We start from the raw sequence: 14,939 nt of genomic DNA on the forward strand, positions 1-14,939 counted from the left end.
CACTTTATCTGAAAGGGGCAAGTTCAGGCAAGTAAGTTTAGGCATAGACATCCAGTTTGAAATTAGTCCTGGAGTTCGTGGAAAGTAAAATAAGACACTATTTCCTGGGTTGTTTAGGACTCTACTTCAATGATCAGATCTTAGCTGCAGAGCTCATGCAGTATACTGTTTTGGGGTGGATATGTATGTAGTATGGTAAGATACTTAGTAAAACTGTTTGAATATCTCCTTTTTCAAATACAAATTGATCTGGGATTAGGATAGGGATGAATCTGCAGGCTCAGTTGTGAGAGTCTGGACAGATAGAGGAAATAGAAATAAAACTAGAGGACTAGTATTCTGTTATAATTCTCCACCCTGTATCATCACTGTCACCCCTCCCACCATTAGCAATTCGGTTAAAAAAAAGCAATATATTGAATGTACATTTGGATTTCGATTTCAGATGCTTACAACCTTCTATCAGTTGTAGACCCTTTAAAAATCCTCACAGTAAACTAAAATGATTTGAGATATAACAGGCAGCAATTAATTGGATATGTAGAACATTAGATTTAGAACCCAGGCCTATGAATTCTAACATGCTTACTAGGAAATTGTAGAATTGATTGTTTCTTTTGTTGCACACACACGATAAGTTTCCAATAAAGTCTCTAATTTCTAGTTCACTGGGCCTTCCTGCTTTATTCTTTAGCTTACTTCTTCTCACCTAACAGTTTTGTTTATTTCTGAGCAGTCTTCAGACTTGTCTCAGGAAAAATAACACTTGCCACAGTGTTTATTTGTATATCTCATTCAGGCCAAATGTATCTTAGGAATTCCTTAACTTTAAAGGAGAAGAAAAAACAATATAAGAGTTGTAAGCTTTCCTATTGCTGAGATATTTAGGTGCTACATGGGTTGCATTTAGAATATTCAGTAGACTGGTTTCTAAACTCTAACAATGTTAACTTACAGCAGGTTGGCAGGGGTGGTGTAGGGAGATTGCCGAGGATTAGCATTTCATGGAAAGGCTCTTCTACTTAAAAGCAAGGCCTCTGTTACTGTATCTCAGCCCTGACTGGGGGTGGTTTCAGAGAGTTTGTGCCAAGAACAAGGACATTATTTACCAAGCTGGCCTCATGCTGAGAGATGGTAGTAAATAGAGCAGCCCAGGCCCTACTTTTCTCTTTTTTATGCTGATGATATATCAATCACTTTAGTATTTTATGTAAAGTTACAAAAATACATGTAATTTTTTATCACCCCCTATTCTTCTTGAAAGTGATTGAAGTAAAAAGCTACTTTTATTCTAGCAATCTTAGCAGGTTTTTGGAAAATATAATGTAAATAATTTAAACTGGGGAGAAATTCCTGGTATTAACTTTTTGTTTGTTTTGTTTCTGGCAAAGCTTGATATAATTCCTTGGATGTGAATATAATAAATAATAGCATGAAAACGTAAAAATTGCTTTAGAATAGAAATAATTTGCTTTCATTTTATTTTTTCTTAAGTACTATGATATCCTAAGCATCCCTATATGGGAAAAGGAGTCACTCTAATCGTTTTTTTCATTTATAAAATTGAGAGTTTTTGTTTTACATTTAAACTTTGTATTATGAAGTACCTGGCTTCCCTACTTAAAAAAATAATAACCCAGCAGTGGGTAACAAAGTAGTGTTGCTAGCACCATACTTGTTGTGTAGCACAGTAGTACAACGGAGAAATCAGTCATATTACTGACCAGTTTACAGAACCTTCCCTAGACTGAAGATATTTTCTAATGAAGGATTTTGCTGCCATGTAAAATTTGCTCACGAAACACAAAGAGTTTGCCTATTTTGATCGCAGTTAAGCAATGGAGAAGATGGAGAATAGAGAGGAAGCTACAATTCCTGTGAATTCCTTTACCAGTTTTCCATTTCATTTCTCAAAGAGTATAGCGTACGGGGGCTATGTCTATTGTATCTGGTACAGCAAGTTCATATAAAGAATGTAGGGAGGAGGGAATCTATTTTCATCAATGGTGGCTCTAGAGTTTTTTTGTAGGAGGAACTGATGAACAGTAATTTGGTTGTGGTGGAAGTTCTTGTTTACATACTATCCAAGGTATTGCCATTTTTTTAATGCTAATTTTGCATGTAAGATATGCATACTTTTACCCAGGTTGCTAAATTCAGTAAATAACATGTTTCCAGGATGGACATAGTAAGTATTGATTGGCTGATTTCCTCTACCCAGTCTAGAAGCTTCTTTTAATTGTATAGGCAAATTATTTTGACAAATATGTAAAATAGACTTAAAGTTGGAAAAAATTATCCCTTAAGTTATTGGAAATCATATATTAGAAAATGAGATGTGTCTCATGGATTGAATTATAATGTCTAAATCCTTTTTTAAAAAAATCTTTTTTGTTTTTGATTAGCATCATAATTTGGCAGCTCTTAATATTCCCATTTATTAATCTTTGTTTTCTTCTAGGGGCCATGTTGTCTTAGTTCCAGAATTTAGTCTTCCACTGGAGTACTACCTAATCCCCTTCCTCATCATAGTTGGCATCTGTCTCATCTTGATAGTCATTTTCATGGTAGGTAAATTAATTTTAAATACTTTAAAAAATAGTATACATAGCTCTAAAGCAGTGATCCCCAACCTTTTTGGTACCAGGGACCAGTGCTCCTATGAGAACCTTATTAGCCTGATAAGGTAGAGCTGAGGTGGAACTGAGGTGGTGATGCTTCCGCTGGGGAGTAGCTACACATACAGATCCAGCTTCACTCACTTGCCCGCCACTCACCTGTTGTGCGGCCCCGTTCCTAGCAGGCCACAGCTGGCATTGGTCTGTGGCTCCGGGGTTGGGGATCGTTTGCTCTAAAAAACATCATATTGAGTGAGAGAAGTTTTACATAAAAGAGTATTCTATGAGTCCATTTATATGACTGCTTCTGGAAAAGGCAAAATAGTCTGGACAAAAAAAATATCCGAACAGTGATTGTTTCTGGGTGCTTAGGGAGAAGTGAGGCATTTATTGAGAAGGATATGAGAGAACTTTTGGGGGTTCGAATCATGGTACTTATCTTAAGAGAAGTTTGGGTTGTACTAATGTCAGAATCATCAAATTGTATACTTAAATTTTGTTTACTTCATTGTATTTAAATTTTACCTAAGAAGAAAAGATAATTTAAAAAATTAAACTCTAAGTACTGATATGCATGTGAAGTATTTGGGGAAAGTATACTCGTTCCTGCAACTTACTTTGTAAAAAATTAAGAGAAAAAAAATGTATCGATGGGTAGTGGGATGGATAGATATGTGATAAATAGTACGGTCAAATGTTAATTGTAGAATCTTGGTAGTGGATATGTGAATATTTATTTTAAAATTCTTTAACTCTTCTCTATGTTTAAATTTTTTTATATGAAATGTAAGTTAAAAAAATAGTGTGAAGGCCTGAGGTTAAGGGGAGTGACACATTATTTCTCCAAAATAGTGGTTACCAAAGTATGGTCCCAGGACTCTTAGTGGAACTGTGAGGTCAAAATTATATTTACATAATAATAGTAAGATATTATTTGTTTTTATGGCTGTCATTCTCTCAGGGTTTATAGTGGAGGTTTCTAGAAGCTATTTGGTATGTGCTAAACATTGAAGGCAGAAGCAGATATGAGACTCACTCTGTATTCTATTAAGATAAATATTAAGAGAATTGCAAAGATATAAAAAAATTCCACTGTTCTCACTTTTTTGTATATTTTTCATAAAGAATATTTCTGTCACATACATTGAGTTTATAATCATATTGAATTTATAGATTAATTTAAATATTAAATGCCATCTTTGAAATGTTCAGTCTTCTGCGATGTTATGGTGTTTCTTTTTATTTATTTAGGTCTTTCATATCTATCAGTTTAGTTTTTCTGTAATCAGTTTGCATATCTTTTGTTAGACTTTTGAAATTGCATTTTCTAATTGGTTATTACTAGGCCATAAGAACATTATCGTTTTTTTACAATAAACTTGGTTTTACAATAAACTTGGAGAAGGGCAGGAATTAAGCTTCACTTCCTGGGGGCGGGAAGGAGTATCTACATATATCAATTAAAATTCTTTTGTTAGGAAAATTCTTCTCTCCTTGGCATGCATGCATTCATTCATCTATCTATCTATCTATCTATCTATCTATCTATCTATCTATCTATCTATCTATCTGTCCATCTATCCATCCATCCATCCATCAAATCATTTATTTATATTAATAGGTACTCACTTATTTTATACTTTGGGTTATTATCCAATACTACATTATTTATTTTTGTTGTTTCAATTGTTTGAGCTATTGGGAACACTGTTAAGCTTGCTCCTGCATTCCTTTGATTTGATCCATCCTTTAGTTTTTTAAGCACTTTTTTAGTGTCTGGTACTATAAACTTTGGCTCATCTTATATTTTTCTTGCCCTGACCTAGAGTCAGACATTCCTCTCAGGAGCCCTGGTTTCTTTTATTCAGGAGTTTTAGTTATAAACCATGATTTGGACAATATTGATTTTTATATATTAATTTTGTATCTGTGAACTTGCCGAATGAATTCTCCTATTCTGATAATTTGAATTGGTTGATTCTCTTGGGTTTTCAGTGTAGAAGCAAGGAAGTATATAAAGTTAGAATAACAAACCAAAAATATCCTTGGCAAACAGGGAATAGAAGTAAATACAGTTAAGCTAATAAAGATTATTGACTAAAAACTTAAAATAAATATCATTAAATGGTAAATTTTTAGAAGCCTTCCCTTGAAAGTCAGGAACAAAAAAAAGGATGCCTATTGTTGTACCTTCTATTAGCATTGTGTTATATTTTCTGGTAAAACAACAAAAAAAAGCAGTACAAGGATTAGAAATAAGGAAACCAAAATTTTATTTGCTTTTTTTTTTTTTTTAAATAATGAATGGATGCTGAATTATGTCTATCTTCTATCTGTTGTAATGGTCATTGGTTTTTCTTCTATTCTTATGTTGGATTACATTAATTTGTTTTATATACTTAAAAATTCTTATGTTTTGGGGATGAACTCTATTTGATTATTGTGTATAAATTTTGTCTTTTTATTTTGGATTATAATATGGGTCAGTTTGGATTATAATATGGGTTATTTTGGATATAATATGGGTCAGTTTTACACTTGGGCATAGATGCAAAAATCCTAAATAAAATATTAGCTATCTGAATATCCAGGTAAGAGAAAATTGGTTTTATGGAGCTAGAATGATCTTAACATCAGAACTAGACAATCCCCTGAGTACTATTGGTGGGAATGTTAAATGGAGCAGCCACTATGGCAATTCTTCAAAAATTTAAATGTGAATTATCATATAATCTAGCATTTCCACTTCTGGGTATATACCCAAAAGTATTGAAAGCAAGGCCTTGATACTATGTTCATAGCAGCACTATTTGCAGTAGCCAAAGGTGGAAGCAACCCAATTATCCATCGATGAATGAATAGATAAACAAAATGTGATGTACATACATACAATGGAATGTTATTCAGCCTTAAAAAGGAAGGAAGTTCTGACACATGCTGCAACATAGATGAACCTTGAGGACATTATGCTAAATGAATAAGCTAGTCACAAATACTGAACGATTCTATTTATATGTAGTATCTAGAGTAGTCATATTCAGAGACAGAAAGTAGAATGGTAGTTGTAGGTGGCTGAAGGTGGGGGAGAATGGGCAATTATTGTTTAATGGGTACAGAGTTTCAGTTTTACAAGATGAAAAGAGTTTTATGGTTGATGGTGATGATATCACATTTGCATGTATGTAGTGCCGCAGAACTGTACATTTAATATAAAAATAACTAGACAAGGTAAAAACTAGCCCCATAAAATTGAAGCTTCCCCTTATTTTCTATTTTCTAAGATAGTTTTTTTTTTTTTATAAAATTGGCATTATTTATTACTTGACTTTGGTGAAGGTTGTCTATAAAATCATGTAGATCTGCTGACTTATTTCAAAGTTACATGGACATTGAGATGATTGTCTACTTTATATTACATTATATTTTTAAGAAATTGGCATAAAATATCATTTATAATATTTATAACAATGTAAAGAGAATTTCTGCTATATATGGAATGAATTCTCTCCCTTTTTTTTTTTAATTCTTTGTTCATATCCATCTGTGCCTTACACAGTGCTGTCAGAAGTTTATCTGTTTTTGCTTTCAAAGGAGTAGATTTTGAGGTTTTCTTCTCCTTTTATTCAACAAATATTTATTCTGTACCTAGGATGAACTAGGCACTGCTCTAGGGTCTGAAGATTCATCATTGAATAAAATAGGTAAAAATCCCTGATGTCAAACATCTTACATCTAATGCAACTTATATTCTGAAGTCTTCACTTTCATTTTTATCTATCATGAATTTCTGCTCTTAGCATAATTATTTGTTTCTTCTACTGTGTTCGGATATGTTGTTTTTCTTTTTTTAGCTTGTTCAGCTGAATGCTTAATTAAATTTTTTCTTTCTAGTATATACATTTAGGTTATAAATTTTAACAATCACTTTAGCCGTTACTCATAAATTTTCATGAAGAATATTTTTATTTTTATTTGGTTTAAGTTAAAATTTTTTTCATTCTTTTATATATATGTTTCTTTACCACTCTTGATGTCTCCATCCATATGGAAGGGAAACTCAATTACTATAACTCCTAGTCCTTCCCTACCTGCCCTTTCATTCACTTGATCATAGGAGAGATGGAGTATCTTATTTGTGTGGTACATTTGGGAAGAATAAATTATGGCATGTTTGACTCAGCTCCACTCTTCTCCCGGGACCAACCTTTCTTCAACTCTAGAACTGGTACTGCAATTTTGGGGGAAGGAGAAGGGGAGACCTATTCCATTCCAGAGTTTGTCTATATCTGGATGGGTAAGGCAAACTAATTCTGTGGTTCAGTAACAAGTTCTATTTCTTTCTTCACCGAGTTGGGTACTCCACTTGTCTCCATCTGCCAGTTCACCATCTATTTCTTGAGTTATTTAGAATACAGGTGGTAAATGTTGTGTCCAGAATAACCAGACCCAACTTGAGTGCTCTTAACCAGGAGACAGTTTATTAGCCGGCGGCTGTCCTTGCAAAGGAGCAGCCTCGAAATGCCAAGATACAAGGTTTTTAAGCCCCAAATCCCATTCCTCATTCTGTCTTAAACACAAAGGTCCATCTTTCTCCTATTCACTACCTGTCAACCCACTGGTCAGGTGTGCAAGCGGGAAGTACAGAAGCAGAAAGCTTGTGTTAGAATGTTATGTTCCTATGGGTGATTGCCTATGTTCCCATGGACAATAGCCAGTGTTCCCATGGGCGATGGCCAAACAGTAATTTTCAGCTTATATACAATTGATTATTTTTCACGCCATGCAAGCAAGCAGGGTTACACAGGCTAAAATTGGCAGTTAGCGTATGAGCTCATTGTTACAAGTTTCATGATTAACAGAATGTGGTTAGGGGTTCCAGAAACTAGGCCGAAGTTATAGACTTCCTTTGTCCAGTTTCAGGTTTTAATTATTCTTTAACCCTTTCACATTTCAGCAGGCCATTACAGTAAAGCACGCCTCTTATAAGAGTCTCTCAAACACTGAAATATCCATTGTGATTTCTTTTGTGACTTGTGAACTATTTAAAAAATTTTTAATGTTAAAAATATATATTTTGTTTCATGTCGTTTTTCCTATTTCTAATTCAGTTGTATTGTGGTCAGAAAACATTATATGTTATGGATTATTTTGTTATTTCCAAAGACATGGTTTTTGTTTATATTTTTTAATTATATCCCATGTGTGTAAAAAGAATTGCGACGTGCAATGTTCCATATATGTCCACTTATTTGAGCCTGTGCATTTGTTTTTGTTTTGCTGGGGTTTTTTTTACTATGTTTAAAACAGCTTTATTGAAATATTCACATAACATAAAATTGACCTATTTAAAGTGTACAGTTCAGTGGGTTTTAGTATATGTATAGAATTATGCAGTCATCACAATTGTTTATGGTTTTTTGCACTCCTCTATTTTCTAAAGCAGTGCTAAGCAATGGAACAATATTGTGAGCCACAATTTATTGTAATTTTAAATTTTCTGCTAGCCAAATTAAAAAGGTAAAAAGAAACAGGTGAGATTAATTTAAATACTATATTTAACCTAAATCTTAAACATATTTCAACAGTCAGTTAATATAAATAATTGTAAAATATGTTTTACATTCTTTTTGTACTCAGTTTTTGCAATCTGGTATTTATTTTATACTTTCATAACAAATCTCAATTGAGACTAGCCGCATTTTAAATGCTCAGAGCCACATGTACCTGGTGGCTACCGTGGTAGGCAGCATAGGTCTATAATCTTTAAATATTTTGTCTGCTGGAGCTACAGATTACTGAGCTTGTAAACTGTGCTCTCTCATAATTTTGTCATTTTCTAGGTGAAGTATCCTTTTTAGCATTGTCATAACTATCTCCTAATGATGATTTTTGTCTTAAATTCTATTTTACTTGATATACCATCACAAGTATTGTCATGGTATATCTTAATCCCTTTACTTTTTGCCTTTATTTTTGTCTGAATGTGTTCTTAAATTTTAATCTTGTGTCCTGTAAATAGCTAATAGTTGGAATTTTTTCTTTATCCAAAATGATACACTCTTTTTAAAAAAAAAACTGATGAATTTAGTCCATTTACATTTTTGTGATTACACATATATTTAGACTAATTTTTGTTGCTTACTTTTTATTGTTTTTTTTTTTTCTTCTGTACAAATTTGGGCTGCTCCCCTTTTATTTATTCTCATTCTCTCTTAGTCTCTGTCTTCTCTCTCCCCCACCAGTGTGAAAGCTTACATTATATTGTTAGTCTAATGGTCACTGTTAATTTTTTTAAAAAGCATTTATTGATGTATGATTAACATATAATAAGCTGTACATATTTAATTATGTAATTTGGCAAGCTTTAACATATATATCTGTAAAACCACCACCACAATCAAGATAGTGAAATATCAATCAGCTCAAAAAGTTTTCTCATGCTCCTTGGTAGTCCCTTTTTCTAACCCCTTCCAATTTTCTAATTTCCCCTTCATGTCCCACTCACCCCCATCGCTAGACTAGGCAACCACAGTTCCGCTTTTGGTCAGTATAGATTTTTTTCAACTTTATATATGGAATCATCAGTTATGTACTCTATGTCTGCCTTCTTTCTCACAGAATAATTATTGTGAGATTCATATAAGTTAATGTACATTGATTATTCATTTCTTTTTATTGCCAAGTTATATTCCACTATATGAATATATCAGTTTTGTTTATCCATTTATCTGTTAATGGACATTTAGATTGTTTTTAGTTTTTGGCTATTGCAAATATAGCTGACATGGACATTTGTATACAAATTGATATTTGGATATACGTTTTCATTTCTATTGGGTAAATATAGGTAGGAGTGGGATAGTTGGGTTATATGGTAAATGTGTGTTTATATTTGTAAGAAATCAACCAAACTTTTTTTCAACATGGCAGAACCATTTTATGTTAACCATTAGTGTATCAAAGTGCCAGTTTCTCCATTTCCTTGCCAACAGTTCATATAGTCTTTTTAATTTTAGCCATTCTAATAGGTGCATTGTGATAGTTGTAATTTGAATTTTTGTTTTCCTGTTGACTACTTCGTTGAACGTCTCTTCAAGTGCTTTTTTGTCATCTGTATATCTTCTGTGGTGAAGTATTTATTCAAATATTTTGCCCATTTTTTTGTTTTGGTTTACTTGTTTTCTTGTTATTGAGTTTTGAGTTCTTTTTCTGTTCCGGATACAAATCCCTTATCAGATATGCAGTTTGCAAATATTTTTTTCCCAGTCTATGACTTGTCTTTTATCGTTTAATTGTCATTTGAGAATGGAAATCCTTAATATTGATATGGTAATATTTGTCAGAATTTTCTTTTATTGATGTTACTTTTAGCATTTGATTCTAGTCCTGTGAGTTTCCTTTTTATTCTTGCAAGCATAGTAATTTATAGTTAAAAAATCATTTGTATGTTATCCAGCATATCTGAATATTTGTAGTAGAGATGTTCTGTATTTCCTGCTAGAACTGAAAGTGCAGTGACTAATAAGTGTATGCTTGAAATTTTTTTTTAATTCATAACTTACAGGTACTTCAACTCTCTCTTTCTTGACCCAGTGGAGTCTTTGTAATCTATAGTTTACCATTTGTATTTTTGCAAACAAACAGTTATATGTTATTTATAATGTTTCTGTCAGGGTAAATTAAAGATAATTTAGATCAATGAATAAAAATTCAAAGGATAATTTAATGATATAATTAATCACTAATGTAATTTAATGCTTTAATAATATTGCCATTAAGATTCATTAAGTAAAATAGAATTGATTTGCAGCAGTTATCCAGATACTTAAAAGATATTTGTTATTTTAATGGCATTTTCTGTTTGCATGTTTAATATATGGTTCATTTTTTTTTCCTTTTTACTTTTAGATCACAAAATTTGTCCAGGATAGACATAGAGCTAGAAGAAACAGACTTCATAAAGATCAACTTAAGAAACTCCCTATACATAAATTCAAAAAAGGTAAGCGAACAATTGTAGTTGATCAATAATTATTTTTGGTTCATTTAAGAATACATGGTGACCATATTCTTAATACTACCTTTTGAAATCTTTGCCATGCACTATGCCTAACATTCAGTTCATAATGAATGTGTGAATATGAGGGATGGTCTTTTGCTATGGTGTATCCTAGTAAAGGGAAGAAGGGTCCATGGTCTGCAGCGAATTTAAAAACAATAATGAAACTGTCCCAAATGCTTTTTATTATAACCGTGTGCCAGCAGTTCTAAACATAAGTGGATAAAATACTCCTTTGTGCTAGGGTGGTCTGCTCCCATTGACCTCCCCACTCTCTATGCCACCACACACCAATGTATTATTAACATTGCATTAACAAAACACATAGGTAGCTATTATGTGTCAGTATATTTTAAATGTATCATCTCATTTAATTTTTACATTTCTATGAAATGGGTACTATAATGGATATTCTAGATGAAGAATAGAGAGTCTGAAGGGCAAAAAACTTATGTCGCATAGCTAGTACTGACAGAGATGGAGAGGGGTGTGGGTGTAGTACTCTAGCCAAAATAGTTTCTCCTAGCTATGATTTAGTGAGCTTTTAGTGCAGGTACATTCTTGTTAAATTTTTTTGGCTAGTAGTGCCTACACTTTTCAATTTCATATGCCAGTAAAAATATTCTGTTTTTTAATTCAGCAGAGAAAATGCATAGAGAATGGAAAGGAGAAATAGAGAAAAAGTCATTAAAACAGTTATGCCAGTTTTACTTTCCAAATAATAAAATATGTTAAAAACCTACCATTTACATTACAATAACCATTATTTTATGAAAAACATAAAATTTAACAACAAAAAATAGGAAAAATCATGTTAAAAGAAGTAAATACAGACAGTTAAAAATGCTCTGTACTGTCATCATACAGTGAATAGTAAGTAAAAACTATTCATTGACCAGAAGAAGTTTGAGGACTGGCTTTGGGAATCACTTTTTTAGGCTCCATTTTGTGTGTTTATTTGTGTTTCCTAAACCCAGAAAGAAAATGCGTAAATAAAATGATGTTGATATTGTCCTAGGATAAAACAGGCATGCATAGTTGGTTCTTCCTCTGAGTAAGTCAAGTAGCCATTGTAGGAATTTGAACAGAGGCGAGATAAGATTTAAATTAAATATTAAAAGGATTTTTCTGCTGTCACTGTTAAGAACAGGGTATAGAGGGCTCAAGGGTATGAGCAGAGAGTCCAGAATAGACTGTTGTGGTAATCGAAGTGAGACATGAATGTGGCTTGGGTAGGGTGGTAGCAAAGGAGGAGGTGAAGAAATCTTAAAATCTGGATGTATTTGGAAGATGGAATAAATTGGGTTTACTGATGGACTGGATGTGGGGAGTGGAAACAAGGATGAATCTAGAATTTTTGGTCTCAGCAAAGGAAGGATGGCATTGCCTTAAATAGAAATAAAGATGGTTAATAAGTGGTGGGGCAGGTTTTGGAGGAAAACTTGGGAAATTAATTTTGGATATGTGGGATTTCAGATGCCTAGTCATTATAAATGAGTCTAGAGTTTAAGAGAGGGGTCTGAACTGGAATTATTAATATAAAGATGTATTTAAGTCATGAGACTAGATGAGATTGCCAAGAGAATGAGTATAGAAAGATATTCGAACATTAAATAAGAGGAAATCAGCAGTGAGACTGAGAAGGAGTAAGCAGTTATATAAGCGGAAAATCAGAAGAGAGTGGTTCACTGGAAACCAAGTGATGCAAATCTATCAAAGAGCAAGGAGTGATCACCTCTGTCAAATGGTCCTGATAGATGAGTAAGATGATGACAGTGACAGTTGACCATTAGAGGTTATTGATTATCTTGATGAGCAGTTTTGGCAGAGCAGTTTCAACAGGAAAACAAAAACTCAGTGGGAGAGGAAACACAACCATAATTGAAGGTGGAGATAGGAGAGGAGATGTTGGAAATTTAAGAACAGAAAGGTATAAAATATTATTCTAAGAGAGTAGGCAGGCAAATGGACTAAGGAAACAATATGATTGCTTGGCAGCTTGAACCTCCTTTTAAGGTTCATGGTTATAAACCAGTCAGCATAACTGATTTTTCTCTAGCCATATTTATCTGTATGGCATTGAGTTTATCCTTACCATCCCTTTTTTAAAAGTGTGAAGTATAACATGTATGCAGAAAAGTATATAACATATGTTTCTGGAACCATCCAGTTCAAGAAATAGAACATTACTGGTATTCCAGAAACTACCATGTCTCTTTCTAGATCATAATCGTTTTTTCCTCACTGGAAGTAATCACTATCCTAGCTTATGATAATCATTTCATTGCTATTCTCTTAAGTTTTACCACCTACATATGCATTCCAAAACAATATGATCTAATTTTTCCTTATTTTGAATTGCATTTGCTTTTTTGTTACCTCTTTTAGCAACAATTAATCCACTTTGTAGTACGTATATGCAGTTTATGCACTTTCATTTCATTGTATAAATGTATTTATTCATTCATTTTACTATTAATAGTTGTCTGATTTGTTTTCAGTTTAGAGCCATTACAGATACACTTTTAAGAACATTTCTATAACATATTTTGGTTTATATGATCATGTATTTCTTTAGGGTATATACTATGAGATATGCTTATCTTCAATTTCATCGGAAAATACAAAGTCATTTCCAAAGTAACGATGGTACCAATTAGTAATCTCACGAACAGTGTATAGTAGTTTCTGTTGTCCCACAACAAAATATTTACCAACATTTTGTACTGATAAACTCTTAAATTTTAGTCAATCTGGTTTATAAAGATATGATTTTAATTTCAATTTCTCTTCTTGCCAGTGAGGTTAAATATGTTTATATTTTCATTAACCAGTTAGATTTTCATGTTTATGAAGTACCTTTCATGTTGTTTTTCTATAGGGTTGTCCCTTTCCCCCTTTTTCATATGTAGGGAAGCATTCTTTATATGTTCTCACAACCCCTGCCCTAGAGTTGCAATATGTGGAGAATCAGTCCATCACTAATTTTATGTGTTTTAACTGTCTTCTAGTTCATGTCTTTTTCCCTACAGAACTAAAGTTCTTATCTTTTATGGTAGTGTTTCTGCACATTTTAAAATAACTGTTTCCTTACCCTAAGATCATATAAACATTATATTATCTTCTGAGAGCTTTAGTTTTGCCTTTCATATTTGGGTATTTAATCCTCCTGAATTGATTCTGTAAAATGGGAGTCCAATTTAAGTTGTTTCCAATTTGACATTTTATATAAGGATATCCAGTTATTTCAGAGCTAATTATTAAAAATATGTTCTGCAGTGTCACCTATGACATAAATCAGTTATTCATGTATGTGTGGATTTATTTTTGGACTTTTCTTAGTATTTTTGTTTATCCTGATATCAATATCATACTATCTCAGTTACTATAAGTTTATGGTAATTCTTGATATCTGTTAGAGGTAGTCCTCACACCTTTTTTATCAAGTTTTTTTAGTTGTTCTTGATATTTGGCATTTCCATGTAAATTTAAAATCAACTTGTCAAGGTCACATATACACAACTATTATATTTTTTGTAGTAAAATATATTTACCATAAAATTGACTATTTTAACAATTTTAAGTGTGCAGTTCAGTGACATTAAGTATATTCACACTGTTATACAGTCATCACCACCATCCACCTCCAGGTCTTTTTCATCACGCCAAACTGAAACTCTGTGCTCAGTAAACAATAACTCCCCATCTCCCCTTCCTGCCAGCTCATGGCAACAACCATTCTACTTTCTGTCCCTGAATTTGACTACTCTAGGTACCTCATATAAGTGGAATAATAAGTGACTAGTTTATTTCACTTAGCAAAATGTCCCCAGGGTTCATCCATGTTGTATTGCGTGTCAGAATTTGCTTCCTTTTCAAGGCTGAATAATGTTCATAATATTCTGCATATATGCCACATGTTGTTTGGACACTTAGGTTGCTTTTACCTTTTGGCTATTGTAAATAATGCTGCTGTGAACATGGGTATACAAATATCTGTTCCAGTTTTTCCATTCACTTCTTTTGGGTATATACCCCAAAGTGGAATTGCTGGATCATATGGCAGTTTTCTGTTTAATTTTGAGGAATGCCATATCATTTTCCATAGTGGCTATGTCACTGTGCTTTCCACCAGCAGAGCACAAGGGTTCCAATTTTTCTGCATCCTTGCCAACACTTTCCATTTCCTTCCTTCCTTCCTTCCTTCCTTCCTTCCTTCCTTCACCTTCCCTCCCTCCCTCCTCCCTCCTCCACTCCTTCCT

The 14,939-nt window shown here is 32.9% G+C and overlaps 1 protein-coding gene across 8 annotated transcripts in view; it reads left to right on the top strand.

Moving 5' to 3' along the window:
- The window catches only part of RNF13 (ring finger protein 13), a 139,792-nt gene that overhangs the window by 94,968 nt on the left and 29,885 nt on the right, over window positions 1–14,939 (top strand). For all 8 annotated transcript variants that reach the window (XM_039855073.1, XM_039855076.1, XM_039855077.1 and 5 more), the window contains 2 exons: window positions 2,462–2,567; window positions 10,527–10,620. In XM_039855073.1, coding sequence (XP_039711007.1) covers window positions 2,462–2,567; window positions 10,527–10,620 — 200 coding nt within the window. The remainder of the gene's footprint in view (window positions 1–2,461; window positions 2,568–10,526; window positions 10,621–14,939) is intronic.

This window comes from Pteropus medius, unplaced genomic scaffold (assembly GCF_902729225.1).
Source record: "Pteropus medius unplaced genomic scaffold, Ma_sr-lr_union100, whole genome shotgun sequence".
NCBI lineage: Eukaryota > Metazoa > Chordata > Mammalia > Chiroptera > Pteropodidae > Pteropus > Pteropus medius.